General features: G+C 46.8%; 2 protein-coding genes and 2 long non-coding RNA genes across 9 annotated transcripts in view; 2 read left to right on the top strand and 2 right to left on the bottom strand.

Annotated features, from left to right (window-relative positions):
- LOC139805811 (putative ankyrin repeat domain-containing protein 20A4) overlaps positions 1–26,626 on the top strand; it is an 88,528-nt gene that overhangs the window by 37,086 nt on the left and 24,816 nt on the right. The gene's annotated exons all lie outside the window — the stretch shown is intronic.
- Positions 517–20,557, bottom strand: LOC139805600 (ankyrin repeat domain-containing protein 7-like). Of its 4 annotated transcripts, none has more exons than XM_071764147.1 (15): positions 20,112–20,557; positions 18,495–18,592; positions 17,041–17,574; positions 16,494–16,608; positions 16,074–16,247; positions 15,855–15,961; positions 15,223–15,360; positions 13,737–13,990; positions 12,735–12,768; positions 12,586–12,655; positions 11,666–11,732; positions 11,110–11,186; positions 10,618–10,768; positions 9,792–9,876; positions 517–1,013 (listed from the first exon to the last, which is right to left on the bottom strand). In XM_071764147.1, exons 3-14 carry the CDS (start codon positions 17,259–17,261, stop codon positions 9,821–9,823), a joined length of 1,464 nt encoding a protein of 487 aa, XP_071620248.1. In that variant the 5' UTR covers positions 17,262–17,574; positions 18,495–18,592; positions 20,112–20,557; the 3' UTR covers positions 517–1,013; positions 9,792–9,820. The 4 variants fall into 4 exon arrangements, with proteins under 4 accessions (XP_071620248.1, XP_071620251.1, XP_071620250.1 ...); XM_071764149.1 differs by lacking the exon at positions 517–1,013 and adding an exon at positions 2,586–2,668; XM_071764148.1 differs by lacking the exon at positions 517–1,013 and adding an exon at positions 9,100–9,189.
- On the bottom strand, positions 4,456–6,817 carry LOC139805605 (uncharacterized). Its single transcript, XR_011729902.1, has 3 exons — positions 6,777–6,817; positions 6,213–6,430; positions 4,456–4,687 (listed from the first exon to the last, which is right to left on the bottom strand). It is a non-coding gene; the product is annotated as an uncharacterized lncRNA (long non-coding RNA).
- LOC139805491 (uncharacterized) lies at positions 21,140–25,641 on the top strand. 3 transcript variants are annotated; one of them, XR_011729841.1, is made up of 6 exons: positions 21,155–21,268; positions 22,764–22,832; positions 23,524–23,711; positions 24,044–24,130; positions 24,510–24,961; positions 25,409–25,641. It is a non-coding gene; the product is annotated as an uncharacterized lncRNA (long non-coding RNA). The 3 variants fall into 3 exon arrangements; XR_011729839.1 differs by lacking the exon at positions 22,764–22,832 and having other exon boundaries at positions 21,140–21,268; XR_011729840.1 differs by lacking the exons at positions 22,764–22,832; positions 24,044–24,130 and having other exon boundaries at positions 21,140–21,268.

Here is a 26,626-nt window from a genome sequence, read left to right as displayed (position 1 = left end):
GTTTGGGGTTTTTTTTCAGGCAGCTGCTTAAAGCTCTACAAAGCATTTTATAATAAGAAAATTTCCATGTTCAAGTAAGTGTAAAGATAGCGGAAAAAACCCCTGTGCTTAGCACAGGAACTAAACAGCTTTCAAGATGTTGTTTTCAAGAGGTAGGAGCAGTCATCTTTTTACTTACTCTAACATGACACATTACCATGTCCAGCTTCTTCAGAGACAAATTCATCCAGTTCCCGCCTGTACTAGAATTATTCAGAAAACACACCATTAACATTGTGCAATATTAAACTTCTAAAACCTTCTTCCAATCCACACAAAACCAGGCAAAAACTCCAAGGGCCAAAGAAGTGAGGCCATAAACCAGCAGAGTGGAGGGAAGGGCCCTCTCTGCAGGACTAAAGGGAGAGCAGTGACCAAATTCACAGCTCCTCCAGGAGAACTCCATAAAAAACCAAATGCCTCCTACACACAGTGAATCTTCTACACTGAAGTATGAAGTGAGATTTGTGGCAGATTTATTTACTATAGTCATACATCCTAGGTAAGAAAATTTCATTTAAAGCTTAGCTGGGAACATCCTATGGCATCATCTTTGGTTTCTGGGCACTCTTGGAAAACAGCCCTCAAAACCCAAACTTTTCACCCCTAGCACACCTAGATGTTGTGTTGGGATGAGGAGGAGTTACACCATGAGTAATCCCTGCAAATGAGTTGTAAGTTTAGGCTAAAAAGCACAACCTTGCATACAGATGCTCTTCAGCAGTAGCTGAGGATGGGATTTCAAAATGTTTACCTTGGCTGCAGAAGAGGAAATCCTGTTCATCAATGGTTCTGCTCCTCTGGGTGAACTGGGGATGCTTCCTACTGGACTTCTGTTCAGAACCAGACTGGTGCCAGAATCTCCCAGGTGAGTTGAATGGTGAACTGGATTTGCAGCCACTGATGGGAAGTGTGTTCTTCCACCTTCCACGAAGCTTTCTGTAGGCTTTTCCTATTATTTTTTTCCATCAGTTCTGAAACATTCAGACACAAAGAATTATCTCTGGCAGGAACAGATGAGGAATGACCAAACCCATTTGACCTGAGGGGTTTTGGGGAGCCTGTATCATAGCAGCCAAACCTGCAAGAGTTACCAAGACTTGGGATTGTTCAGCACCAAAGCTTCAAAGCAATCTGTGAATGGAGTTTGCTCTGGAATTTTGGGACAACTTCATCTACCTTGGATTTAGCCTCTCCCAATTCCTTTTCCAAGCCAGGTTGGCTTCCTCCAGGTTCCTGCAGCGCCTCATAGCAACTTCCAGTGAAGCTTCTGCCACAGACAGCTTTCTAACGTCACCTCTCTGGCATTAAATGAAACGGTTAGATGAGCATGAAAAAAAAGTTATAAGGACATGAATTCTGTCTTTAACTTATTTGATTATACAGTTACAACTGTCTTGAATTCAAAAAGTAGGAAACTTTGGCCTGCCACCAGCAGTCAGCCCCTCCAAACTCATGGAGCAGCTCATGGAGATTTCTGTTTTCTAATACACAAAAAAATAATATATTACATAATATAGATAATATTATACTTTTTGAACAATACACCAGCATACACGGAATCATGTTATTTTTTTTAACCAAACCCAAAGCAACCTGTTTGATGCAAGAGCCACAGGTTGACTGCAGATACTACTCTGGTGACTAAAGGCGGGACTTTGTATGAGATGGTTCTTGGGTCTCTTTCTGCATTCTACAAAGAACTAAATTAATACATTAAATTAAATTAATAATTAAAATAAATTAAATTAAGACAAGACATTAAATTAATACCAAGTTAATTTTAGAGTAACAACTTTCATAAATCTGGACAGTCCCTCCTTTCCTCCAGCCACCCACCCAACTACCATCTCCCAAAGGAACCTGGTGTTCTGGCACTAGAAATACAACGTTTTTCTCAGGGTAAAAGCATTAACAGCACTCCTGGAGTTCTTCACCCTCTTCCCTCATAAAGAAACTGAAAAATGAAGAATAAGGTGGTTATATCTGACACATGCAGGTATTCACCTCACTCAAACACTCCGGGGTTGAGAGGAAGAAAGAAATGGAATTTTAAAGCACTGTGCACATCACTATTCACAGACAAACAGGGTCTAATTACTCAACAGGACTAGTTCCTGTTTTCCAGAAAATAAAAATTAACAAAATGGGTACAGCAACTTTTAAATCTTTGCTCTGCCTGGGACCGGTGGAATTTGCAGAAAAGAACTTTAACATTCTAGTCAGTCTTCTGACAAGCTAATTAGCCTAACACAGCCACACAGAAGAAATTTAAATATTGCTGCGCATCACAAAATAGAGAAGAGAAAGCCTAGAAAGGCTGAAATTGACTTTTTTGACGAACAGGCAGGTCCCAAAAGACAGAATGCAGAAATGAACAGCAAAACACTGCTCAGAGCCTTCAACACTGCAAAAAGTGTGTCCTTTACCTCCCTTTTTTTACTTTTTCAGCCTCATAGTTTAAGACTTCTTCTCTTAAACCAGCACACTTGGCCTTTAATTCCTTGTTCATCTTTTCCAGCGTGGAAACTTGCTTTTCAGCAGAGTTTGTGGAAAATGTCATTAAAGCATCCCTGTGCAGCAGCTGACGGAATAAATGGCTTTCCCTCTGGAGCTGGGCCAATGCCTCCTGTGTGGACAGAATCACAGAACCACAGAATCATTAAGGCTGGAAAAAGCCTCTAGGATCCTCGAGTCCAGCTGGGAAACCAACACCACTAAACCACGTCCCTTAAGTGGGAATATAATGTGCTCCACTCTCCCCTGAGGTGTTACACAGCACTCCAGACCCCTCTGCCCAGCCCTGCCCCAGATATCCAACAGGATGCCTGCCCTATTCCCCTCAGAAGAAAATCTTTTCAAACACGTCTTAGCATGGCCCAACACACGTTTTGCAGATGCAGGGAAAGCATCAAAGGTCACCAAATTCCAAGGTTTTTTTGCATGAGCTTTCTCTTACAAAGAGGAAGACCAAGTATGTTTAATCACACACATCAGCCTTTTACAGACAAATCTTCTTTACTTCAAGATGTATTTTGTATGGGGGAAAAAAATGCATTTCACTGCATTGTTTGCAGGAACAATACAGTCCAGCTGGAAATAAAGCAGCAGAACAGGAAATACCCAGCATCGTGGAAACGATTTTTCCCCACCCTAAGAAAACTGTACCCAACTTCAGACAGCAACACCACCTTCCTCTGCACGACTCTGCCATCACCAGTAGTCACTTTCTGCTAATTTTCTTTACCTTATTGTATAATTTACTCTATAATGACTCTCTATTTACTCTATAATTTTATTTAGCAGTCCGGACTCTAATTCAAAATATTTGGCTTCACATACCTGCACCCCAGAGAGCTTCCTTTAGGCCTTTTTTCCTTTAGGCCTGGTGATGACACATGGAAAGTTCACCTCCAGGGAAAACCACAGGCTTCTTCCTTCTTCCAAGGATTTTTCCAGCAATGGAGGGCACAGTTACAGCTCAGTAGTGTGAGCAGTTTGACTTTTCTCCTTTCTTCTTCTACAGGGTGATGATGACTGCACCGTGGTGTTTTCATCAAAGCTGTTTCTCACTGGATCTCTTGGAAGACAGTGAAATTTTAGAGGTTCTCTTCTCTTTGTCAACAATCCTTGGATCTCTCAGGTGTCTTCCTCAAAGCAATCTTTGGTTTTCTTTAAGGAGAACTGCAGGATGCTCTTCTTAATGTGCTTCCAGAACACTTCAGGAGAGAGAGCTATGGGATGACCTAAAAGTCTTGAAGGTTTACCTGGAAGCTGTTTCTCACTCTACCTTTTGGAAGACAGGGAAATTTGAGAGCTTCTCTTCTTTGTCAACACTTCTGGGATATTTTGGGTGAGATCCCAATCTTTGGTTTTCTTTGAGGAGAACCCTGGGGATTCTTCAGAGGACTGCAGGATGCTCTTGTTAATGTGCTGCCAAAGCGCTTCGGGAGAGGGATCTATGGGATGATCTAAAAGCCCAGCTTGAAGGTTTACCTGGAAGCTGTTTCTCACTGTACCTTTTGGAGGATGGTTCACTTTGAGCCTCCTCCCTGGGATGCCACCCCTCTTAGGTTTGGGCTTCAAGCAGAGGGTAAGTTTGCATGGCACAAGGCAGTGGTCTGTAGGACATTCTGCACCAGGCATTGCTCGGCTAGGACGGACATCGCCAACATTTCTCGGGCGCACTAAGACACAGTCAGTGAGGTGCCAGTGCTTGGATCCAGGATGCTTCCAGGTTGTCTTCAGGCTGTCTTTCTGCTGGAAGAGAGTGTTGGTGATGGTGAGCTGCTGCTCAGCACAAAACCCCAGCAGGAGACGTCCGTTGTCGTTACAGTTTCCAACACCATGCTTGCCCAGGACTCCTTTCCAGGCTTCATAGTTCTTTCCTACTGCGGTGTTGGAGTCACCAAGGCAGTGCAGGTGGCTGTAGAATTTGATTTTTTTCTGCATGGTCAGCTTGGAGGATTGGGGCACACATACTGAGGAGAACAACACGGTGCTTGTTGTGGAGTGGGAGGCGTAAGGAAATGATGAGATCCCAATGAGCGGTCGGCAAATTTTCAAGTTTGGAGGCCTGGAATACCCATGAATAAAAGCATAATCCTCAGCTGTCAGCCCAGCAGTGTCTTCATGGGAAACACCAGCACTGTAATGAAGGAGAACTTTGATCAAATGAAGATTCCCACCAGCAGCAAGCAATCATGGGTGGGGTTCTGAAGGATTCAAAACATTCTATGAAATGGATCATTTGACACAGACTCTGTCATGATTTTCATTCCTGCTTGCTCTCAGAAAAAAGGTCCACAGGACCACACCCCATAACTTGTGCAAAGGAATAAAGAGAAAAAAAAGAATCTTGTTTCCCACTAATTCATTCCATTCATAGCTCTGTGCTTCTCATCCATTCCTGAGGAAAGAGAAAAGGGTGGAAATAAAGCCAGCACACTGATTTCTGGAAAAGACAATGAAGGGCCAGGCAAAATACAGACCCTTTGGGGAACAGAACTTGCCTGCACTGTTCTCCTTCCCCCCACCTCCCTGGAAAAGATATCCCAACAAGCTATCCCAAACCTCCCCCCGAGCAGGTACTACTCATCTCACTGCACATCTCTTCATACTGGGCTCCCTGGCAGCACTCACCTTCCCAAGAACTCTTTTGCAGAAAGCAGTGTTGACTGACTGCCTCCCCACCCAGGGTGCTTGAGCACAGAGTGAGCTGCACCCTGGGAGACTCTGGGAGATGATACTCAGAGGCTGGGAGCTCAACTCCACAACAGCACTGGCACTCCTGACGCAGCCACTCTCGCAACCAAGAACTTTCTGAAGTTCACAACTGGCAAGGAGGGGGAAACCAGCCTACTCCTAGAGTTTCAACAAGTTCCACTCTAACAGGTGAAATCCGGGCACTCTCACCCTACAGACCCTTCACTGCCACAGAAGCCACAGCAGGACAAATACATCAGGCCTGAAAGTGCTCTGCAGCAGTCATTCTTTCCATTGGACCAAATAGCAACTGCAACATTCTTGCAGCATTAGGGTTTCCATCACTAAGTTGGAATCAAAACCCAACACCATCAAGAGACAGAACATTGCCAGTATAAAATTCCACCCAACATTAAACAGTACTTGGCTACAAACCTTGTACCTGGCTGCAGGGAAAAGAGACTATTGATTATTAAGGAGATGAATTAGAAAGAAAAATGGCCTTCAGTTCCAAGGTCTTCTTCAGGGAGAAAGAAAAACATGTAAATGAAGCAAGTTAAAACATCAACAGTGCCAAGACTCCTGTGACACAAGAGTGCAGATGGAAAACAAAATCAGAAAAGGAACAGAAACAGACCACATGGTTTGGAACTACAAATGAACTGGAACAGCCCTGCTCATGGATTCTCTTCAGCAGTAGTAGAGAACAGGATTTCAAAATGCTTACCCATGCCTGCCTCATATGCTGCAACCCTGTTTCTTCTTCTTCTAATGCACTTCTCATGGAGTGCAGTATTGGCTTTCTGTAGTTCATTAAGACAGAGGGAGGGTTAAAGGAACCTTCCTCACAAATACGCCACCTCGGGTTTACAGATATAATGCTGACCAGATGTAGAAGAGGAAGTTTTGGAGGAAAACACACAAGAAAAAAGTCATCCCTTAAAACACTCCAAAAAGCATGTACCCACCTTTTCAGTTTGTTTTGTAGGCATCTTCTCTTTTTCACTTCCTCCAGATACAGCTTTTCATATTTTTGATTTAGAGCAATGCTCTCCCTCAGGGTCTCCTTTCACTGTCCAATTCCCTTTCAAGGTCTCCAATGCTGCAGAGCAGCAGCTTTCTCTCTGAATTCATCGTTGTCATGGGCTCTGCTCTGTTCCAGTCTGTCCTGGGAAGCTGCCTGCTCCTGAAGCAGGTAACACACTTTTACCCACCACAAAGAAAAAGGGAACTCTCCCACCCCTCAGCTGAACCTGCCCAGTGGCAAGGGCACAGATTTCCTCCCTGAGGCACCCGAGCCTCCTCACTCCCCTCAGCAACCCAGGCAGAACCCCAGAGCTACCACGGGCAAGAATTCTTCTCCCTCAGAAAGAATCCCCCCCTCTCAGCACTGTTATTCATCAAAGCTGCTAAAGAAGGAACACTGTCTCTGTAGGAGAGGGCAGAGAGAAAAGGGTTCCTCAAGGAAGGAGTCCCCCACCCTGCCACTTTGGTGGCTTCTGTTCTCAGAACTGATGGGTGATGTTTCTCACCTCTGCATGCAGCTGCTGTTTGGGCTTCTCCAGTTGTTCCTCCCCAGGATTCACACCTCTGTTCACTGAGCCTGAGTTTGGTTTTCTCCCTGCACGCCTGCCTCAGGCTCTGCCTCCAGCTTCCAAAAAAGGTCATCAAGCTGTAGACGGAGACACAAAACAAACAAACAAACAGAAAAGAAAAGGAACTCAGCAGGATGTAAGAGAAGTCAATCTGTGAAAAATTGGTAAAGGGCACCAGGACTGTATTTGTCATCTGCTGACTCAGTACCAAAATCAGAGTGAAACCAAGGGCTTCCTTTTAAAAAGGAACAGCTGTCACATCATTTCTGATAGGATTCCTCAGGTTCCCAGCCCTTCTCAGTTCTCCTGCAGCAGGTCAGACACCAAGAGGCACCAAACTGGCAGCATTTCACCCACAGGCCTACCTGGAAAAGCACTGGGACTATTCTGCTGGGAGATGCTCGTGTGCCCATGGGAAGTCAAACACACCCATACCTGCCCACCCACCTTCTGGTTTCAGCACAAACACCACGTCCCATGCTTTAGAGGAATTTTTGCACACTGTCAGCACAGTCAAGCTTCATTATGGAACTGACAAACACACCATCTATTTTTTCTCTACACTGAGAAATTTTTAAATAGTGCTTCAGAACATGGCTTTTACTGAAGGAGGAAGATGTATTCTCCACCGCAGGTGAAAGCTGCAGTTTATTTTAAAAATGTGCAGGAAATATCAGCCTTTCCTTAGGCCCCCATGGTCAACTACAACTCTGTCCTTCTCTTCCCCCCCTCCAGAAGCAGACCTTTTCTGTATCCATTGAACATCAAACCTGATATCCTGTCAGTCATTAAAAGGAGAGGAAACTGGCATGGTGGAAACTTGAAAGAGGCTCTAACAGAAGGAAGAAACTTGACAGGAGACAATGGATATATGCTTCAGCATAGGAGGTTCCATATAAATAAGAGGAGAATTTTTTTCCCTGTGAGGGTGACAGAGCACTGGCACAGGCTGCCCAGGGAGCCTGTGGAGTCTCCTTCTCTGGAGACATTCAAACCCCACCTGGATCTGTTCCCACGTGACCTCCTGCCGGTGACCCTGCTCTCGCAGGGGGTTGGACTCTATCATCTTTTGAGGTCCCTTCCAACCCTAAACTTTCTCTGATTCTATTTAAATCTGCCTCAATGTAATGACCTTCCCTGTCATTCAAAATAACTCTTCCAAGAGAAACACAAAAACTTGACAAACTTTTGCACTAACCATGAGCCCCAGCAAAGGCAGGTGACTTTTCTTTCATGCTACTCAGCAGCAATAACCACCTCAAAAGCACTTTTGGGAACTCTGCTTCTGGGTCCCCAGGACCTAAGATGGGGACTGAGGGTGACCTTGGGCAAAGCCAGCTTCATACAGTTCTTCTGAGTGATGGTGGCGTTCCATATGGTGGCCTGGGCTGGGTCTCACTGCTCTCAGCCCTGACCCTCACCCATGGACACCATGTCCTGGCAGGAATGCAGATCTGCCTGTCCCCAGGGGCTGCCCTGGGGATCTGCACCCTTGGCTCATCCCCATGGCTCTCTGCTACTCTTCTTGGGGAGGGGGCGTGGGACTGCTCCTGCCCCTGGAGCTCATGGACCCTGACAGCCTTGTGGGGACTCTTCCCATCTCCCTGCCTCTACACAACAGCAGCCCTTGAGGTGCCCTTCCAGAGACTGCTTTGCACATCACCTTTTCATCTTTACCCATCAGGAGAACTGCTTTGCTATTGGGCACACAACAGGATCTACAGGCAGGACCTGCACCTCACCACCTTCTCCCCACAGCAGCTGCACTACACCTCCATCTGTCAGCCAACTTCCACAGAAAGCCAAGGGACACAATTCCTGAGAATATTTCATCAGATTTCCCACCCAGCAGGCCAGTATCTAACAATGGAAACAGATGCCCCCACTGAACCAAAGGCAAAGAGCTGATTTTGATTCCCATCTTGTTTTCCCTCTTGCTGTTCTCTCAGCCAAACCAGACAAGAGCTGGCAGCTGCTCTGAATTTCTACTTATATTTTTCCTCCGCAGAAAAGAAGTGAAAGACTGCCCCTTGGAAACTGGGTCCTCATATTCCCTTATAATCTGTGTAATTATAGGAAATCTGTCCAACCTAAACAGCAAATTGGACAACAGATTTTCACACAACCCCAGACAGTGACAGACACCTTGGTTCTCTGTGTCAGTCTCGCACCACTGCACACGCTCTTCCAGCTCTTTTACTCTAGCCCTGGTCTCAGAAGATGATGACAGGAGGTCTTTACGTTTTTGGGACTTATCTCTCAGTTTTCTTTTCTTATCCCTGTAGGAACTCATGTAATAGTAATACATCTGATGCTCATATTGAAGCTGCTGCTCTTCCAGATCCCGACACTCTGAGGTGTTCCTCAGGACTCCAGACCCCTCTGCCCAGCCCTGCCCCAGATGCCCAACACCAACAGGATGCCTGCCCTATTCCCCACATGAATGCCATCAGAAAAAATCTTTTTCAAATACTTCCTGACGTGGCCAAAAAACAGAAGCAGGGATAACACCAAAAGTCACCAAATTTCAAAGTTTTTTGCATGAGCTTTCTCTTACAAAGGGGAAAACCAGGCACGTCTAATCACACACATCTGCCTGTTACAGACAAATCTCCCTCTTCCCTTCAATATGCATTTTGCATGGGGAAAAAGCATTTGACTGCTTTGTTTGTCTGCACAGCACAGCAGGAACAACACTGCTCAAAACTGAAGCAAACCAGCTGGAAACAAAGCAGCACTACAGCAAATATCCTGCATCTGGCAAGGATTTTTCCTCATCCTAAGAGGACTGTACCCAACTTTAGACAGTAACACAACTTTCCTCTGCAGGACTCTGCCATCACCATTAGTCACTTTCTGGTTACTTTTCTTGACCTTACTGTATAATCCAATTTACTCTATAATGCCACTTATCAGTCCAGACTCTAATGCAAAATATTTGGCTTCACATACCTGCACCCCAGAGCTGTCAGTGGCTTCCTTTAGGCCTCTGTTTTTGCTGGTGATGACGTATGGAAAGCAGATCCTGAGTGCTCACCTACAGTAAAAACAAGAGACTTTTACAACCAGCACGACTTAATGCTACTTATTTACTCCTAGAGTGCATCTTGATTAATGGTGAGAATAATCTTAACACAAAACATCACATCCCCTCAAATTTATGACCAGCTAGAGAGAAAATGATCAGAATACACATTTCATGTGCATCTGTGTTAAATCCTTTCTTTGGTGGCATTTAACTTTCTTATGTAAAAAAGAAAGTTTCTGATTATCAGTATGGCCACACATAATTCACTCCAGTGTCTTCAAGGTGCAGGATCTCTCTCTCTCTCAGATAAACTGTGGTCCATGCAGTAACGAGCAAGATGCTTCCAGCAATGCAAAGGGGGCCTCCTCCTCCTCCTCCTGCTCTGAGGCCTGAGGCTCCTCCACTGTTTCAGTAAAGATAGGTGTACAATATTTCTTCTGTCACTTGGTCAGTGTTCATTCAGGTCACACACAGCAACGTGCATGCAGCTTGCTGACACAAAACACTTGGTTCAGAGGGAGAACACAGCACAAAAAGCAAGAAGGGCACTTCCTTGATACACAGCACTGTTTGCAACACAAAGCCACAATTTCAGTTCTCAAAGAAAGAACGAAAAAGAACAGGAATCCCATCAGGATTCACAAGTGAGGGAAAAAATTCGGCATCAGAAGTCAACACAATATTTGGTCATTTACTGTGCATTCATAGAGGAAGAATTTCAATCAGTATTAAACAAATCATTCCTCTCACCAGTCTTGTTCTCTGAAGTCCCTGTCAAAATACCAGGACTTTCATTTAAAATGTACTTGGTGACACATGCAGCAATTGCAGCCCACAATTCTTTATTGAATTCTTCATTCTCCTGATTCTCTTCCATTTCTTCCTCTTCAGGTGACTCTTCCTAAAAGAGATCAAACCAAACAGCTGGAAAGAGCTGAAACAAGGACCCGCTTTGCCACCCACTGCCAGCTTGAAAAAGACTTTTCCTGCCTAAGACAGAAGGGAAACTTGGCTGAGCTTGCTTTTACAAGGCCTTCAGCTTTTCCATGGAAATCTGCAGCAGCAGAAAGAAATGTCTCCTGTCCTCAGTCTCAGCCCTGCTTCTGCACAGCCCCCAAGGAGCACTCCCTCACGCCAGCCCAGCTTCATTTCAGTTACAGCAAGCTCTCAGGTGCTCCTGGATCTCCCTCCTACCCTCCCCAGCCCCACCATGGCAACCTCCCTGTCCTTCACACAAAGTACCTGAGAACCACACAGAGATGTCCATTGACCTTCCTCAGCTTTCTCCTTCTGGAGAGCTTCCAGGTCTGCCTGGAGACCTACACACCAGGGAAGAAGGGAGAGATGCAGTGGTTTTAGTTCACTCTGCTACGCCCCTGTTCTTTTTTTGAGGTTTTCGTTATTCACCAGGGACGTCCATTTCTAGAATAATCACATTGTCTTCAACCACATATGAATAGTAAATTAGAATGGATGTGAATAAAAGGAGTTATTTATTTATCTTGCAATTGGCACCTTGCCAGACTTACTCACAGGAGAGGAGTCACTGGGAATGTCTGGAAAATGAGCCAGCTAAGGGAGGACCAGGAGGGAGGAAGGACTGGCCAGGGACAGAGGCTTAGGAGGTGATTAATACCTTTATTTGAACTATATGGCTTTTTTATTTCTCAAATGAAAAAGTCCTTTGTTTTCAAAATTTACTTCTCTCACTTTCTAGAGTAAGAAAATAAATAAATAAAAAAAAACCTACTTGGAAAGTCTACTTGCAGAGCAGGACATCATGCAACCTTTTCCTTACCAGCTTTCCCGTACTTCAGGAAAATGTTCCATAACTCCAACAAGTTTGGCTTCTGCTCCTTCTTGACCTAAAGATTTATTTTAGAAAAAATGTTTAATTTCTAAACGCCCTAGTAGTCACAACAATAAACATTGTTTTCACATCAAATATTGAACAGGAAATATAATCAGGTTGTCTTTTTCATAGTGCTTAGGTGCTGCATTTATCTTGCACTTCCAACTACACAAACGCTCCTCACACACCCAACTCAGTGAGTATTCCACCCCAAAAGACTCTGCAGGCACCCTTCTGCAAAGTGCTTCCAAAACTATCTTTACATGCAGAACAGTTTCACTCATCTGATTTTTATCTTTCTATTACTTAGTAAAATTCAGCTCTCACAGTTTCAGAATGCTTACTTGCAAAGGTGCAGAATGCAAGGCACTGTTAGCATCACCAGACCTGATGCATAAATCAGCCCCTGCAAGTACACTTACCCCAGTATCCCTAAATTTCAGTATCACAGCAGAAAAATGCATCATTTCTATTTAAATCAATGCAAGAAAATGAGATCATGTCAAAACTAAAGATGCTGGCTGGCATCTCCAGCATTAGTGAGTGGGTTGAACTACCACACTCAAGTTCCCCATCACTACAGAATCCCAGCATCAGCAACAGATGCTGATCCAAATGAGCAAGAAATAAAATAATGTGAGTGTGTACCTATGACTTTGGCCTCAAACCACAAATCTACTGCTTGCTCTGCCACAGCTACAGGTCTTTTTGCAAAATCTGACAGCAGGCCAGAGAAGGCTGGAAGCCAGAGATGGCTTCTAAGAAGAAAACAATGCTGGCTGAACTGTAGTTTCTTTCAATCCCAGAGAAAACTTGCCTTCAAGAGATTTATTTTTCGAGGACATTTTCCTGTAACTGCACCATACCTTAGGGCTAAAACAGATGGATTCTTCAGAATCACTCCAGGTATCATCATCCCCCTCCTCCTCAGAACTCCTTCAAAAACAAAGCAAAATGAGTGCTATGTCTCTTAAATCACCTCTCAAGCAAGTGGGAGGGGTTTGTAAAGTCTCACCTTATTGAGCCTCCTTCACAAAGGTCATCTGTGGCTGTTCAAAGATTCAATGACATGCTGACATTAGATTTGGCAAGCTAACAATTAAACAGTACACACAAACATTTAACATGGACAACTCTACAGCTCATACAGAATGAAACTGGCCACAACTGGACCCAAATGGGTGTGGTGACTGCTGCAAGAGTCACACCTGAGGGTCGGCGTACAGATGCACCCCTGTGCCTCCTGGAACACTCTGTGTGGCACCTGTGGGTGCAGCTCCCTGTGTTGTTATATTATTTAGAGTACAAATCACTATCCACCTTCTCTACCCATCCTGCTCAGTAACACCTGATATTTCAAGCCAACAAATGCTGGGGTTCTCTTATTAAGACAGGTACCCAACACCCAATTCCCTGGTGACAGGGCTGTAACATTTGCCTCAGAGCAGCAGGGAGTGCTGCTTCTCTTGATTTGACCACAAGCACATGGAATGGATGTGGCACAAGGACTCCTCCCCAAAACATACACTTCAGAGGACCTCAGAAGGTCTCTCAGGATGACCCCAGCTTACCCTCTAGCCCTCTGTTGCTGCAGCACAGCAAAGGGACTCTCATGATGTGCTTTGCAGTGCCAGCCAGACTGCACTGTTAATGCCAAGAAATGCTCCCTGAACACTCTCTGCTGTCCATTTGCCACACAGTGCAGATATAACACACTTAAAAAGCTAAAAGAAGAACAGGTCCCAATCTAGAGTTATCTTCATTTATATTCAAAAATTAATTCTGTAGGACACAACCCTGTCAGTAGACATGGAGCACACAAATCACAACTGCCCTTACAGCCTGACAAGGCCAAAAAGTAACAAATCAGCGCACATTCACAAAGCTTCTTGTGCTGCTCCTCCTGATGCCTGCACTGAAGTCACCAGGGAGCACAGTCAGTCCTGACAATACAAACCACCTCAAGAAAAGGCCACATCATTGTCCTCTTGAGCTCCTCCGTAGTTAAGGATCCTACCTCCTCTGTCCACAGCAGGTGCACCCCACATAAATGGAGCAGCTCCTGCATCCTCAGGAGTGATGACTATGCTGGTATCTTCTGTATCACATGCAGGAGCTTCTCCTCTGTTCTCCTGGTCTGTTTTTGCTTCCAGCTCTCCTGCAGCTCTTGCCCGCTCAGGAATTCGAAGTATGTTGAGTATGTTGTCACCTTGAGCATCCCCTGCAGGAGCTTCTGATGTGTCCTCCAATTTTGCCAGATATTGACTCAGACTGCACAGAGAAAGAAATAGAGTTGGTAGAAAGAACCACATCCTGGCATACACCATCCAGCACAACAGTTAACACCAACTTATTATCCACCCTACACATATTCATACAAATTCTCAGCATTCTCCTCAGTATTTGTTAAGGGTAATTCACACAGAACTCACTGCAGGGCTCTTACCCTAGAGATGCACATTGACACCTTCCAAGTTCCAAGCTCCTGCTTGGAACATTTTTTCAGTCTGCCTTTTAGGCACACATAACCACCTGAGAGAAGGAACCCCCACACCTACAAAGCTGTGCATCAGAGCAACGAAGGGCTCTCAGTCAGATCTCCTCTGAAACAAAAGGCTGGTGGTTCCTGGGCACTGCAGTGCAAGTCAGCAAGGACAATGGTGCTGGGCTGGGCAGAGGCTTTACACGCATGTCAGCTTGCCAAGTTCCTCCTCTGGCTACAGACACTTTGGAGAGTTCCTGCTGGGCAGACCTCAGCTCAGCAACAACACTTGAAAGATTCTCTAACAAACAATCCTGGAGAGACATTTCCCTCAGCCTCCAAATTAACACTAGACACGGTGTCTCAGTCCTAACCAAACACCAGGTGACAGAATTGCTCTGGTACCCCCCTCCACCCTCCCAAGGGAAGATAAAAGGGGAATAGGGAAGAGAGACTTGAAGGTGTGAAAATAAGACCCAAACAGCTTTGCTCAAAGAGGAAGAGACAGGAACACGTGGGATGAGGAACAAATATCTGCAAGTCTATACATAAGCCCATCTCCATGGTCACAGCTATAAGTGTCCCAGAGCCCCTTGCAGCAGGGCCGACTCAGGAGAGGGGTCCCCAGCTGCCCCAGGCACCTGATGGATTCGGATCTTGCCGAGCACAGGCGAGCTGATGACAAAACAGGAGCCTCTGCCCAAGAGCTCCCAGTGCAGCCCAGCAGCAGGGAAGAAGGGAGCAGGCGGGGACCAGGCTGCCCATCCTCTGGGCTTTCAGAGAGGCTGGCAGGAGATGGGAGGGAATCCTGAGCCCTGCCTCTTCCACCCCTCATGGGTCCCTCAGGGTGCTACAGACCCACTCTCTTGGGCACAGCAACCACACTCATTAGAAGACATCACTGAGCACACCTTCAACACAGCTCTAAACACACCATTAAACCTTGGTGCTGCCACCAACAACATTCCAAAGCCACACTGAGAACTGACCACTTCTTCTGATCAGAAAGTTCAAAGTTTACCTCCAATACCCATGAAGACCAGCATAATCCTCAGCTGTGTTCCCATCAGTGTCTTCATGGGAAATATTGGCACCGTAAGAAAGGAGAACTTGGACCAAATTCAGCTGCCCAACAGAAGCAGCAATCATGAGTGGGGTTCTGAAAGATGCAAAACATCCTATGAAATGGATCATTTGACACAGACACAGAAGCATTCGTTTCATTCCTGCTTGCTCTCAGAAAAAGTCTTTTCCCCATTACATTCCAATGAACAAAAGAAAAAGCAGGTTCCATTAGAAGCAACAGTAACATGGGAGAGGGAGTCAAAACAGCTGCGTGGTCAGACAGAGCTGCCACATGCACAACACTTCAGTGCACACGAGGCTGCTGTGCAGGAGGTGGTTTCTCAAACTGAGGCACTGCTGCCAGGCTCATGACACATCTCCTGCCAGACAATGCCCCCTGGACATCCCCAATGCAGAAAGCAGCCCCTGAGGTACCACAGCAGCCAAGCACACACTGCTTTCACACAGAAGTCTCACAGAAACAGCTCCTTCCGAGTGCCCCCTGCTTTTGGTCAGAGCACATTCCCATGCTTCTCAGCAATCCAACAGAAAGAATACCAATGGGACACATCTGGATAAACCCCTTACCTTTGATGCTGGTCTCGAGCATGCACGTCAACTCCTGCTTTCAGGAGAATTTCTACTATCTCTTCCTGATGTTCAGAGATAGCAAGAGCTAGTGGGGTAAAGCCCTCCTGAAAAGTCAGAGAAATACATCATGCTAATAATCAAAGTAAAAAAAAATCTGTACAAGGAATACTGACGTCACTTTCGGAAAGGACTTGCTGAAGAAATAGAAACATTTACCTTATTCTTGGCACGATGATCGACATAATGCCTGAGTAACAGCCTCACGAGGTTTTTATTATGAGCCTGGATGGCCAGATGGAGGGCAGTGTGGCCATCGGTGTCGGTGAGATTTGGGTCGGCACCGTGCTCTAGCAGAAAAGCCACACAGTCTTCTTGATGAAACTGTACTGCCTGGGAACAACACACAAAAAAAGGGAAGACTTCCAAAATTCACATTTCATTCCATCACAGCTCACCCAGCTTCTGACCACTGGCAAAGAAGAGCACCTGCAAAGATGACCTGACAGCTGCCTGTCCCACTCCAAATCCAACAGGCGTGTTTCCGCACAGCTCTGCGCACAGAGTCCTGCCAGACACCTCTCCTTTCATGCACACTCAATAAGCCCCTCTGCCAAGAGCAGAACTTCTCTCACTCACCATCATCAGGGGTGTTCTCCCAAAATTGTCAGCAGCATCCAACTGGCAGCGGTGCCTTACTAGAAATGTGACGACCTCTGTGTGGCCGTTTGCAGACGCCAGGTGGAGAGGTGTCCTGAGAATTAAACACGGGAGCTTAACACTGACAGACAAGGAAAGAACCAAAGCTGTGGCACCACCCAGCCCGGGGGACCCTGCTGCTGCTGCTGCTGCTGCTGCTGCTGCTGCTGCTGCTGCTGCTGCTGCTGCTGCTGCTGCAACCCCGCACACATCACCCACAGGGCAGGAGAGACCTGGGGAGGCCTCAGCAGCTGCGAGAGAACCCTGCAGGGAGAGCAGGGCCAAGCAGCAGCCCAGCACCTCCAGGAGCACTGGCGCCCACCCAGCAGCTCCCAGCACTGGAAAGCTCTCGAGTTCCCCCTCCCAGCTGACAGGGCACATCTTGCTTTGCAAGCAATCAGCTCCAAGGGGATCCCACACAAACCCTGCAGGGGGGATGCTCCCGCACGCCACCCGAGGTGTCCCAGCAGCGGCCACAGCCCCTCACCGATTCTCCCTGTCGCGGCGATCGATGCCCCAAATCTCGATCCACCGGCGCCAGCGCCTCAGCCAGGCCAGGTGGCCGCGGGCAGCCGCGCGGTGCAGCCTGCCCAGACCTTGCTGCTGAGGCTCAGGGGCGCCGGTGCCGGCAGCGGCAGCACCGCAGGGCTGCCCAGGAGCGCTGCCAGAGCGGGACACCCGACGCTTCCTGCTGAATTTCTGCCCCATCTCAGGAGCTCTGGGGGCTGTGGCACGGGCACAGCCCTGAGGGAACAGCGGGAGGCAGCCGGCGGAGCCGGAAGGGTGGGGGTTAATGACAGGGGAAGGGCAAAGGCAGGGACAGGGCAGGGAAGAGAGAGACGGGGACGAGGTGGATGACAGGGGAAAGGCAGGGACGAGGAGGGAGAAAGGAGCAAACCAACGGCAAGGACCAGGAGCAGCCGGAGAGGCAGAGACCAGCACAGCTCAGCACAGGAGCCACAACGGCAGAGTCGCCCCTAACGGCAGTTGCCAGGGGCAACCGTGGGCGGGGCCGAACCACCTGCGGGGGAGGGGGGGGAGGGAAGGGACTGAACCAATTCACGGGGGGGGGGGGGGGGGGAGGGGGCTGAAGGAAAGGAAAAGGCTCCTTTAATCCTTAAACCTTGCATTGGTTTAAGCCTCAGCATTCACTCATTGCCACTAACTACAGGTGACAATGGTCCCTGAAGTATCTGAGAGAAGCTGAGCTCTCCCCCACCTCTATGAGTCATACAAAGAACTGGTAAGTTCTGCTCCTGGAGAGGCTTTTTCATAACCAATTCAAAGGAGTAGCTAGAGAGGGTAAAATAACCCTTCTTGTGTAGCCAACTTCTTGTCTCTCACTTGTCATCTTGTCCTGGTTTGGGCCAGGATAAAGGTGATTTTCTGTTTTACACTTTTGCTTTCAGCTAAGTCTCTTCTAAGTAGTTGCACTTGCTGAAATTAACAGCAAGTTAATTAAATTAATGGCAAACTAGCTTCCTCTGACTGCACAGAGCTCACTGCAAAAGTTCCGCTGCCATTGCACAAGTACAGGGTGTTTCCCTAGACAAGTCTAACCCATGACTAGAGGGAAATGGATATCTAGAATTCTCCTGGCAGAGTTAACACAAATGTTAACTGTCACCATGTTACATGTGTTACACCCAGCTACACAGAAAATCATCTCAAAGTTCCCTGCTGCAAACACATCCTCTGCAGGCCCCAGCACCAGCCTGACCTTCCACAGGCAGCCCAGCTTTTGAACAGCCAGCCTGAAATGACCCACTAATGGTTGTAATTAGCCACCAACCACACCCCCCCCACAGCACTGACTTTTCCAATAATTTGTTTTGGCCTTATTCAATGTAGCCTTGTGTAAGGAGATGTAAACTCTCCCCTTTCAGCTTTTTACAGAGAGACTTTTCTCACAAACAGTTTATGTAAAAGCCATCATGTTACCTGGGGTAAGCACTTGTTGGACTGGAGCACCAGGAGAAACCTCTGCTAACAGGCTGGGCAGGTATGTTCCTCAGACTCTAGTAATGCTCTTCTAATACCTGTGTGGAATTAGAATCATCAAAATGGTTTTTAAAGAAAGGAGGGAAATTTTGGAGTTCTAATCACTCCGAAAAATACACATATGGTTAAAGGGGGAGTAAGATCTTGGGTGGAGAGCATGAGGATAAAAATGTTCAATAGTGTAAAAAAACAAATAACCACACAGTCTTGGTATTTCACTGTTGTAACATCTGAAGGTGGGGTTAGGCTGTGCCTTGATCTTTTATCTAGTCTTTTTCCCACTGTCCACTAGAGTTGAAGTCACAAACCTCAAGGTTAGGGAATAAAACAGTGATCAGGAAAACGTTCTGAGTTCTGAAGGATTAAATATTTAACTATTTAAATATTCAAATAGTGGTGTTTTGTTTTGGTTTTTTTCCAGTCAGCAGTAAATCACCAGAGCAGTCTTATAGAAGAGAAAGGGCTGTGGACAAGATAGTTTGATATCTAAGACTGTCAGCACCTGCACAATTACACACTCTGCTCATACTCCTCCTTCTGTGTGTAAAGGGCATTTAACCAGACACAGAAAAGGGAAAAGAGCTTTCTGCTTATTTTCCCCTTTCTATAAGAAGCATCCTTCAGGACAGACTTCAGGATGAAAGAGAACTGGAAACAAAGCAGCTTTGTTTTCTTGTGTTTCTGCTCTCAGAAGATGAGATGTGATTGTTTTGAACTAACAAACATGCAAGGAACACTTACATTCCTCACAATAACTGTTCCCACAGCAGGGAATAAAAGCTGCATCAGTCAGTAGGGCTTTGCAAATAGGACACAAGAACTCATCACGTATGGGATCACCAGAGGAAGAGGAGGATGAGGAGGATGGCTCTTTGGAGAGCAGACTGCAGGACATGAAGAAGCAATAGTGGAGGGGCTGGGACATCTAAAAAGCTATTAGACAAACTTTTCTGTCAGAAATCATAGAATCATAGATTTGGCTGGGTTGGAAGGGACCTCAGAGATCATCATGTCCAACCCTTGATGATAGAAATGAGGGACTTTTTTTTTTGCAGCAAAAAAAGCAAAACAATTACCAAATGGGCCACTGAGACGTTTCACTTCACTGCTTGGTAGGAGCTGGAAACACATCAAGAGTAAATTCATTGAAGTGCTTTTTTTTGTTGTTGGTGGTTTTCACAGCTAAATCAGACAGAGAAATGCACTCAACAGGCAGCTGAAAGAAACTAGACCCCCAAGTTACCTACAAATAGGACTGCGTGGGGATACCAGATTTGGAATAAACTAGGTTTGATATTAAACAATGTCTTTCTTCCAGTAACAAAAGTGAGAATTTTGGTCCCTTGTAACAGGCACTGGGGCCAGAAAGTGAGCACCTTATCCTACTGCAGATTTTCCTCTCAGAATTACAGGATGTTGGGACACCTGAAACACCCCAGGCGTGCGTGGCAAAGCTACTGGCTGCCTTTTCCTTGTGAAAATAGCGACAGAGGAGGGAAAAAATAGTCCAGCACACTCCACCTCCAACCACCAACCAACCACCACAGGTATTCTTACCTCTAAAACTCCTGCTCCACAATGACAGGCAGCAACCCCGCTTCTTCCCGCGACACTCCACTCCTCCTCAGAGCCAGGGACTGCAGGAAGGCTCAGCCAGGGCTGATCTCCTCCCCCCTGGGAACAGCTCCCTGAGCTGACACACAACCCCATCTCCATGCTGGCAGGAATGGGTGCCTGAGGGCTCCCTGTGGCAGGGCCGACTCAAGAGGGAGCTCCACGGCTCTTCCCAGCACCAGATGGATGTGGATTCTGAGGAGCAGGTGGCAGCTGGTGGGAAAGGAGCAGAGGGGAACAGCAGCCCAGCAAGGAGCAGGAGGAAAGGGGGATGGGCTGCTGGGCTGCCTGACTTTCTATAGGGTGTGGGCAGGAGATGGGAGGGAATAGTGACCCCTCTCAGATCCCTCAGGGTCTCAGACCCTCCTTCTTTACTTCTCCAACTCAAACTTTAGCTCTTCCACTCCAACTATGTCACTTTTTTCCAGTCAGTGGGAACCTCACCAGACCACCATCACCTCTCCAATAGGACAGACAGAGGCTCAGCAACTGCGTCTGCCAGCTCCTCAGGACCCGTGCGTGGGCCCTGTGAGGTGCCATAAACTTGTGGACCTGCAGGTTCTTTAGATGATCACAGACCTCTTCTTCTCCCCCCGTGGGGGCTCCTTGGTTGTCCCAGGCCCTGCTTTAGATTCGATTCTACCTGGGATGGATGTGGCTCTCCTGCCGTGCTCCCCAGCTGCTCCAGCCACCTCTCTACTCCTCCCAGGGTACCTGCCCTTGCATCCCCCCTCTGCATGCTTCCTCCTTCAGTTTGAGGGCTTTTGGGAGCTGCTGGCTCATCCCCGCCGCCCTCCCGGAGTTTTTCCCCGGCTGCGGGCTGGGGAGTGGGGGGAAGCGGCAGCTGCCAGCATGGCCCGGGAACCAAGATGGCCGCCAGGCAGCCCCCTGCATGCCCCGGGACTACAGCTCCCAGCATGCCCCGGGACTACAGCTCCCAGCATGCCCCGGGACTACAGCTCCCAGCATGCCCCGGGGCGCTCCTCCTCTCCTGCTGCCTGAGCCCGCCCGGCCCCGGGGCTGCCCCGGCCCCGGCCCAGCTGGGAGGGGGAGCAGGAGGAAGGGGATCTGGGCAGGGAGAGAAGGCAGGAAAAAGAGTGGTGAGGAGCGGGAAAGAGATGGAGGGGAAGGGGGCAAAGAGGGGGGGGAGGGAGAGAGAGGAGAAGGGCGGAAAGGAGGAGAGAGGGGGGATGGAGAGAGAGCGGGTGAGGGGCCTGAGAGAGGCAGAAAAGGCCCCAGGAGAGGGGAGTGACAGAGGGGTGGGAGAGGGAGCAGGAGAGAGGGGAAAGGGCGAGGGGAGAGGAAGGGAGAGGGGAGGGAGAGGCAGGAAAGGGGAGAGGCTGCAGGAGAGAGAGGGACAATAAGGCCAGGAGAGGAGAGGGAGAGAAAGATGTGGAGACAGAGAGAGAGAGAGAGAGAGAAACAGCAATGGCTCTGAGAAGAGGCAGGGAGGAATTGGGAAGTGCTGAGAGGGAGACAGCCAGTGAAAGCCCAAACTTATGATGGGCAAACGAGAGAGAGGGAGGGATGAAGAGCTGGGCAGAGCCCCAGAAGAGCAGTGATGAGCATCTGGGCCAGGCCCCAGCACCCTGGGCTTTCTTTTCAAAGATGAAAGCTTGTTTTCATTTTTAGGGTTTGATTAGGGACTCTTGGTTTGTTTACCTGGTTTCTTCAGGTTGTTTTTTTGTTGTTGTTGTGCTGGATTGTGTTGTGTTTTCTGTCTTGAAACCATCATTTCTGGTCTGACACCTCTACAGTAGGGAGGGCAGTGTGACTGATAGTATGGTCTTGTATATTTCTAGGGAGTCAGTGGAAATTTGTGGTTGGAGCCATCTGCGTCGCTTACCTTTGATTTCTTGAGTGTAAATCATGCAATGTTTTTGCTGAGGTGCAAAAATGAAATGGGAGAGCAGCTCTTCCTCTCTCACACACACACACACACACACACACACCTTCCCCCAGCTGAAGATGAACAGATCAAATCTCTGGGGCTGTGTTCTTTTATTAGACGTGTGTCAGATACCCAGCCCCAGGGGACTTGTGTGCAGAGAATGGCTGCATGGGCCTGGGGCTTGCCCATCATCACCTGGAAGGGAAAAAGGAAAAACCAGGTGATCACTGGGGACTTGTTCCCAAGAATGTTTCTTTCTATATCCTCTTGCACCAAGAGACACTCAGACACCCTGAGCCATCCCCTCCCTTCACTGGCCCTGTGACCACCAAGCCCACTGCATCTCCCCCAGGCTGTTCTTCCATGGCTGGTTGCTGACAGGAGGGGACATGGGGAGGTGGCAGCCTGGGAGTGACAGGGGGGACATGGGATGGTGAGGGTCTGGGAGAGTGAAAGGACATTGGGCAGTGATGGGCCCAGGGCTGCTGAGGGAGCCATGGCAGAGCCAGGGGGCTGCTGGGGGTCGGCACTGGGTAGTGAAGGCCTGGGGTGTGATGGGACACCGGGCAGTGACAGGCTGGGGGACAGCAGGGACAGCAGCATCTTGGAGAAGAAAAGGTGGGGTTAGGGTCTGAATTTTGTCTTCAACATGTTTTACTCTGTGCATCAGAAAACTAGTTTATACTCTGCTTTCACTACTTAAGGTTGGACACAAGTGCTTTATTTGGAGTTCTGATCACCTTTTTTGTTCTTCTAGAAGCCAGTCAGAGCCAGTGAGTGGAACATGAGGAAGGCAAAGGGAGCCTGTGAGTGGAACATCAAAAGCTGTATGTAAAATCACAGTCTTTTACACTTTCTATTGCAGCCTGCGTTTACATCCAAACAATGTACCCTTGTATTAATTTCCCAAACATTAACTTAAAGTATTTTCCAGTAAAACACAGTCTTTGTTGTAAATACAACGTATTTGATTCAGCATAGCAAAACTGTGTAATGCACAGGTTTTTTTGGTTTATTTTTTTTCCTAATTTTTGAAAATGTTACCAAAACCCACTGAGAATCTGTTACTGTTATACTTGGTACTGTTTCTTACTTTTGACTCAAACCAACATATCCCAGACATTTTGAGGACATCTCTATACAGCCAAACAATTCCTTTGTGTGTCTGTAAATGCCTGGGCATTTCTTCCTGAAACTGTATAACTGAGGTGAAATTGTTTGGGCCCCTCTGAGTACATAAATGTCTTCAATAGATTGCTATCAGTTAAAGAATTGTTTCTCCCCAAGTTGGTATTCTGCAGTTCTGCATTTGATCTTTGGGCTTTGTCTGATGAAGCAGTTCAGTTGAATAGTTTGTCTGCACGTGAAAATGCCAACAGCCCAGTGTACACATTTAGCACAAGATTGGACCCCAGTGCCTTTGTGGATAAAAGCTCTGTCATTTTTCTTCCCTTCTGCCTGCAGGACATGTTTGGATCTGGGTGACTTCAGGTTTGGATGCTGCTTCCATTTCCCAAAGGTTCAGCCTTTCTTCAGGATACCACCACTTGGAACTGACACTGGGAAAAGGGGCAGCATTTTTCTACAGCTTTGCAAACTCTGTCCTGCTGCTGCTAAAATAGAAATAAGGAACACAAGGAAATACCTGACTGGTGATGCTCTAGATGTTGATTCCTCCACCTGGGGTGGAATATGATGTGTAACTCTGCATTTCAAAGTAGTCCTTCCAGTACAAAAAAATCACTAAGGGGTGGGATGGTTTTTTTTTGTCATCCTGATTTTAGGTATAACTGAATTTTCTTCACTAGAATGGGGTGAGGCATTACATTAACCCAGAGTTGTGGGGTCTGAGCACTTGAGAAGCTGTTAGGAGATCTGAATGTAGAAATTCATCAAGTGTGTCTCTGTGTTCTGTGAAGAATACAGCCTCTGCTGGTCATGGAGTGGTGTGTCATGTTTCAACTTGAAAACTTCTTGTCTGTAGGTCTGAAACCACTCAGTCTGAATCTGACATCAGTGATGCTGTCACTGATCAGTTTGAATTCCTTGCTGCACATGAACGTCTCTCTCTGTGAGCGTGAGTGTAGCTGGCCCAGGGACCCTGGTAGTTCCCACAGTGCATTTATCCAAACCGCATCCATAGTATTTGCTCTAATTCAGATGGGGTTTTATTTCTTGAAAACAGGTATGTAGAAACCCTTTCATTATTTTTTTGTGAAGAGATCAGTGACTCCTCTGCACTTGTTTCTCTGGCCCAGCTTATTGAGGTACATGGAATTTCTTGTCAAATACTTAAAAAAAACCCCAAGAGTCTTTGCTTTGTTATTTTAAATCTTATGCTATGATCTGTAGCTGGATAACCAGAGATGTGAACAAAACTTTGATTTTTAATAATTTGAAGTCATTGGTTTAAGTTTACAAAATGTTTCTATTTGGATACTATTCTACAGAGGGTTGTTCCCAGGCTGGGAAGACAGGAGGGGAGTACCTGATCAGCGTCAGTGTAATCCTGCAGTATTACTCAGCTTCAAGACACAAGGAAGCCCTTCAGAAGCTGTTCACCATTTCGGAGACATTTTGTTAATTTTATGTTAGAAACCCAATGTTGGCAGAGTAATTCAGTTGGCTGTAAGTTATGGACATTTCAGTGGGTCTGCAACAGTTAAATGAGGAGTGTTTGTGGAACAGGGACAACTGCATGACTATTTTTTGCTCTCTGGTCACTCTGGTTCTGGATCCAGTTTTGGAATGCTGGAGGGTGCCATAAATGGCAGCGTAGGTGCAGTGGAGGGCACAGTCTGTTGGTTTGAACACAGAGTGTGTAAGCTGTGTCGGTGTACCTGATGGTTTCTAGGAGTGTGTTTGTGTGGCATATGAGCAGATGTGACCTTCTGGAACTGTTGTCGTGCTGTGTTGTGCTGTGGAACTGCTGGCACGTTCAATCTCTCCCTCTGAATTGTGCTTTGGAGGAGAAGTGTATTTGTGTCTCTTCTCCAAGTGGATGGTGAGCTAAGGGGATATTTCTCCCTGAATAAACCTGAAGTTAAGCCATTCTTTGTCTGTTGAGTTCCAAACACTGCTCAAGCCTTTGGAACATCCTGGCTATGGTATTTAAAGGAAAAAGGATTTGATTGGAGCAAGCCTTGGGTTAGGAAAAGGAAGGGATTAAAGGCTTTTGCTGGTTAAAATAGTAATAATTGAGATGTCATTTAAAGTGTGAGGTTCAGATGAGATGTGTCTGCATTTCTTCCCTTAACAGGGCCAAACTGTCGAGCCTGATCCCAGAGTTAGAAAGAGCACGGGAATTCCAAGGAGTTTCATGCTGGAGGTGAAAGATCCCAATACAAAGGAAGCTCTGCTGACAAGAATGGGGAAATATGCAATACCAGATCTTAATGCAGAAGTATGGAACTAACTGAACTGACCAAAAAGTGAACAAGAGAAACCGTGGGGAAGCACTGGAGTGCCAAAGCAACCAAAAAAAGTAGTTAAATATAAATACCTGTATTTAAGAAGGCTAACATGAGGTGAGCAGAATTCCATCTCTTACTTCCTTTGATAAAATCCAAAGCTTGGAAAATTTTTCTGTGTGCCTGTCTTTAACTTTTTCCATGTAGCCGTGTTTAACTTTTGTGTTTTTCCGTCCCCACCCTGCCTCCAGGGAAGCATATGCCAGAGGAAAGAAGGAAAAGCCTTTTTCTTTATCCAAAGAGCCCTACTCCTCTGATGGTCCCATACCTGATGAGTTCTTGTGTGCTCTTTGCAAAGCCCTACTGACTGATGCAGCTTTTATTCCCTGCTGTGGGATCAGTTATTGTGAGGAATGCAAATGTTCCTTGCATGTTTTTTTGTTAATTCAAAACAATCCCATCTGATGTTCTGAGAGCAGAAACAGGAGATAACAAAGTTGTAACAGTGAGACTCGGTGCCTGAGGCAAGTTGCTGCTTTTAAATTCTCTCCTGGCTGATGCCCAGCAATGGGGCTAATTACAGCCATTAGTGGCTCATTTCAGGCTGGCTGTTCAAAAGCTGGGCTGCCTGTGGAAGGTCAGGCTGGTGCCGGGGCCTGCAGAGGATGTGTTTGCAGCAGGGAACGTTTAAGAAGATTTTCTGTGTAGCTGGGTGTGGCACATGGAGCATGGTGACAGTTAACATTTGTGTTAACATTTTCCCAAGAGTTAGGGAAAAGATAGTTGTCCTGCCTGTAATTTCTGGTAGGCCAGGAGAATTCTAGATGTCCATTTCCCTCTAGTTATGGGTTAGACTTGTCTAGGGAAACACCCTGTACTTGTACAATGGCAGCGGAACTTTTCCAGTGAGCTCTGTGGAGTCAGAGCAAGCTAGTTTGCCATTTAAAGATGTGGTGAGAGACCAGAAGTGGTTGTGCAGATTGCAAAGATGGGATAAGCTGGTGACAAAGAGCTCACAGCATTCAGCACAGTATTTGATACCAAAAGCCACCACACACCAATAAAGAGGGTCCCTGCCTAGCTCTGAGAATCCTAAGTACAGCCAGCTGGGCACCATCCACACAAGAAGGGTTATTTTTTACCCTCTCTAGCTGTTC

Source organism: Heliangelus exortis, chromosome 20, assembly GCF_036169615.1.
Source record: "Heliangelus exortis chromosome 20, bHelExo1.hap1, whole genome shotgun sequence".
NCBI classification, from domain to species: Eukaryota; Metazoa; Chordata; class Aves; order Apodiformes; family Trochilidae; genus Heliangelus; species Heliangelus exortis.
Note: the sequence above shows the minus strand (reverse complement) of the source record. Positions and strands in the feature narration are given on the sequence as shown.

Excerpts from the sequence above, each read along its gene's own strand:
- LOC139805600 (XM_071764147.1), bottom strand. The coding sequence starts at position 17,261 with ATGGGGCAGAAATTCAGCAGGAAGCGTCGGGTGTCCCGCTCTGGCAGC. Across the intron at positions 16,248-16,493 it reads GGAGAACACCCCTGATGATG|GCAGTACAGTTTCATCAAGA; the intron begins GTGAGTGAGAGA and ends TGTTGTTCCCAG. Across the intron at positions 10,769-11,109 it reads CATCTCTGTGTGGTTCTCAG|GAAGAGTCACCTGAAGAGGA; the intron begins GTACTTTGTGTG and ends GATCTCTTTTAG.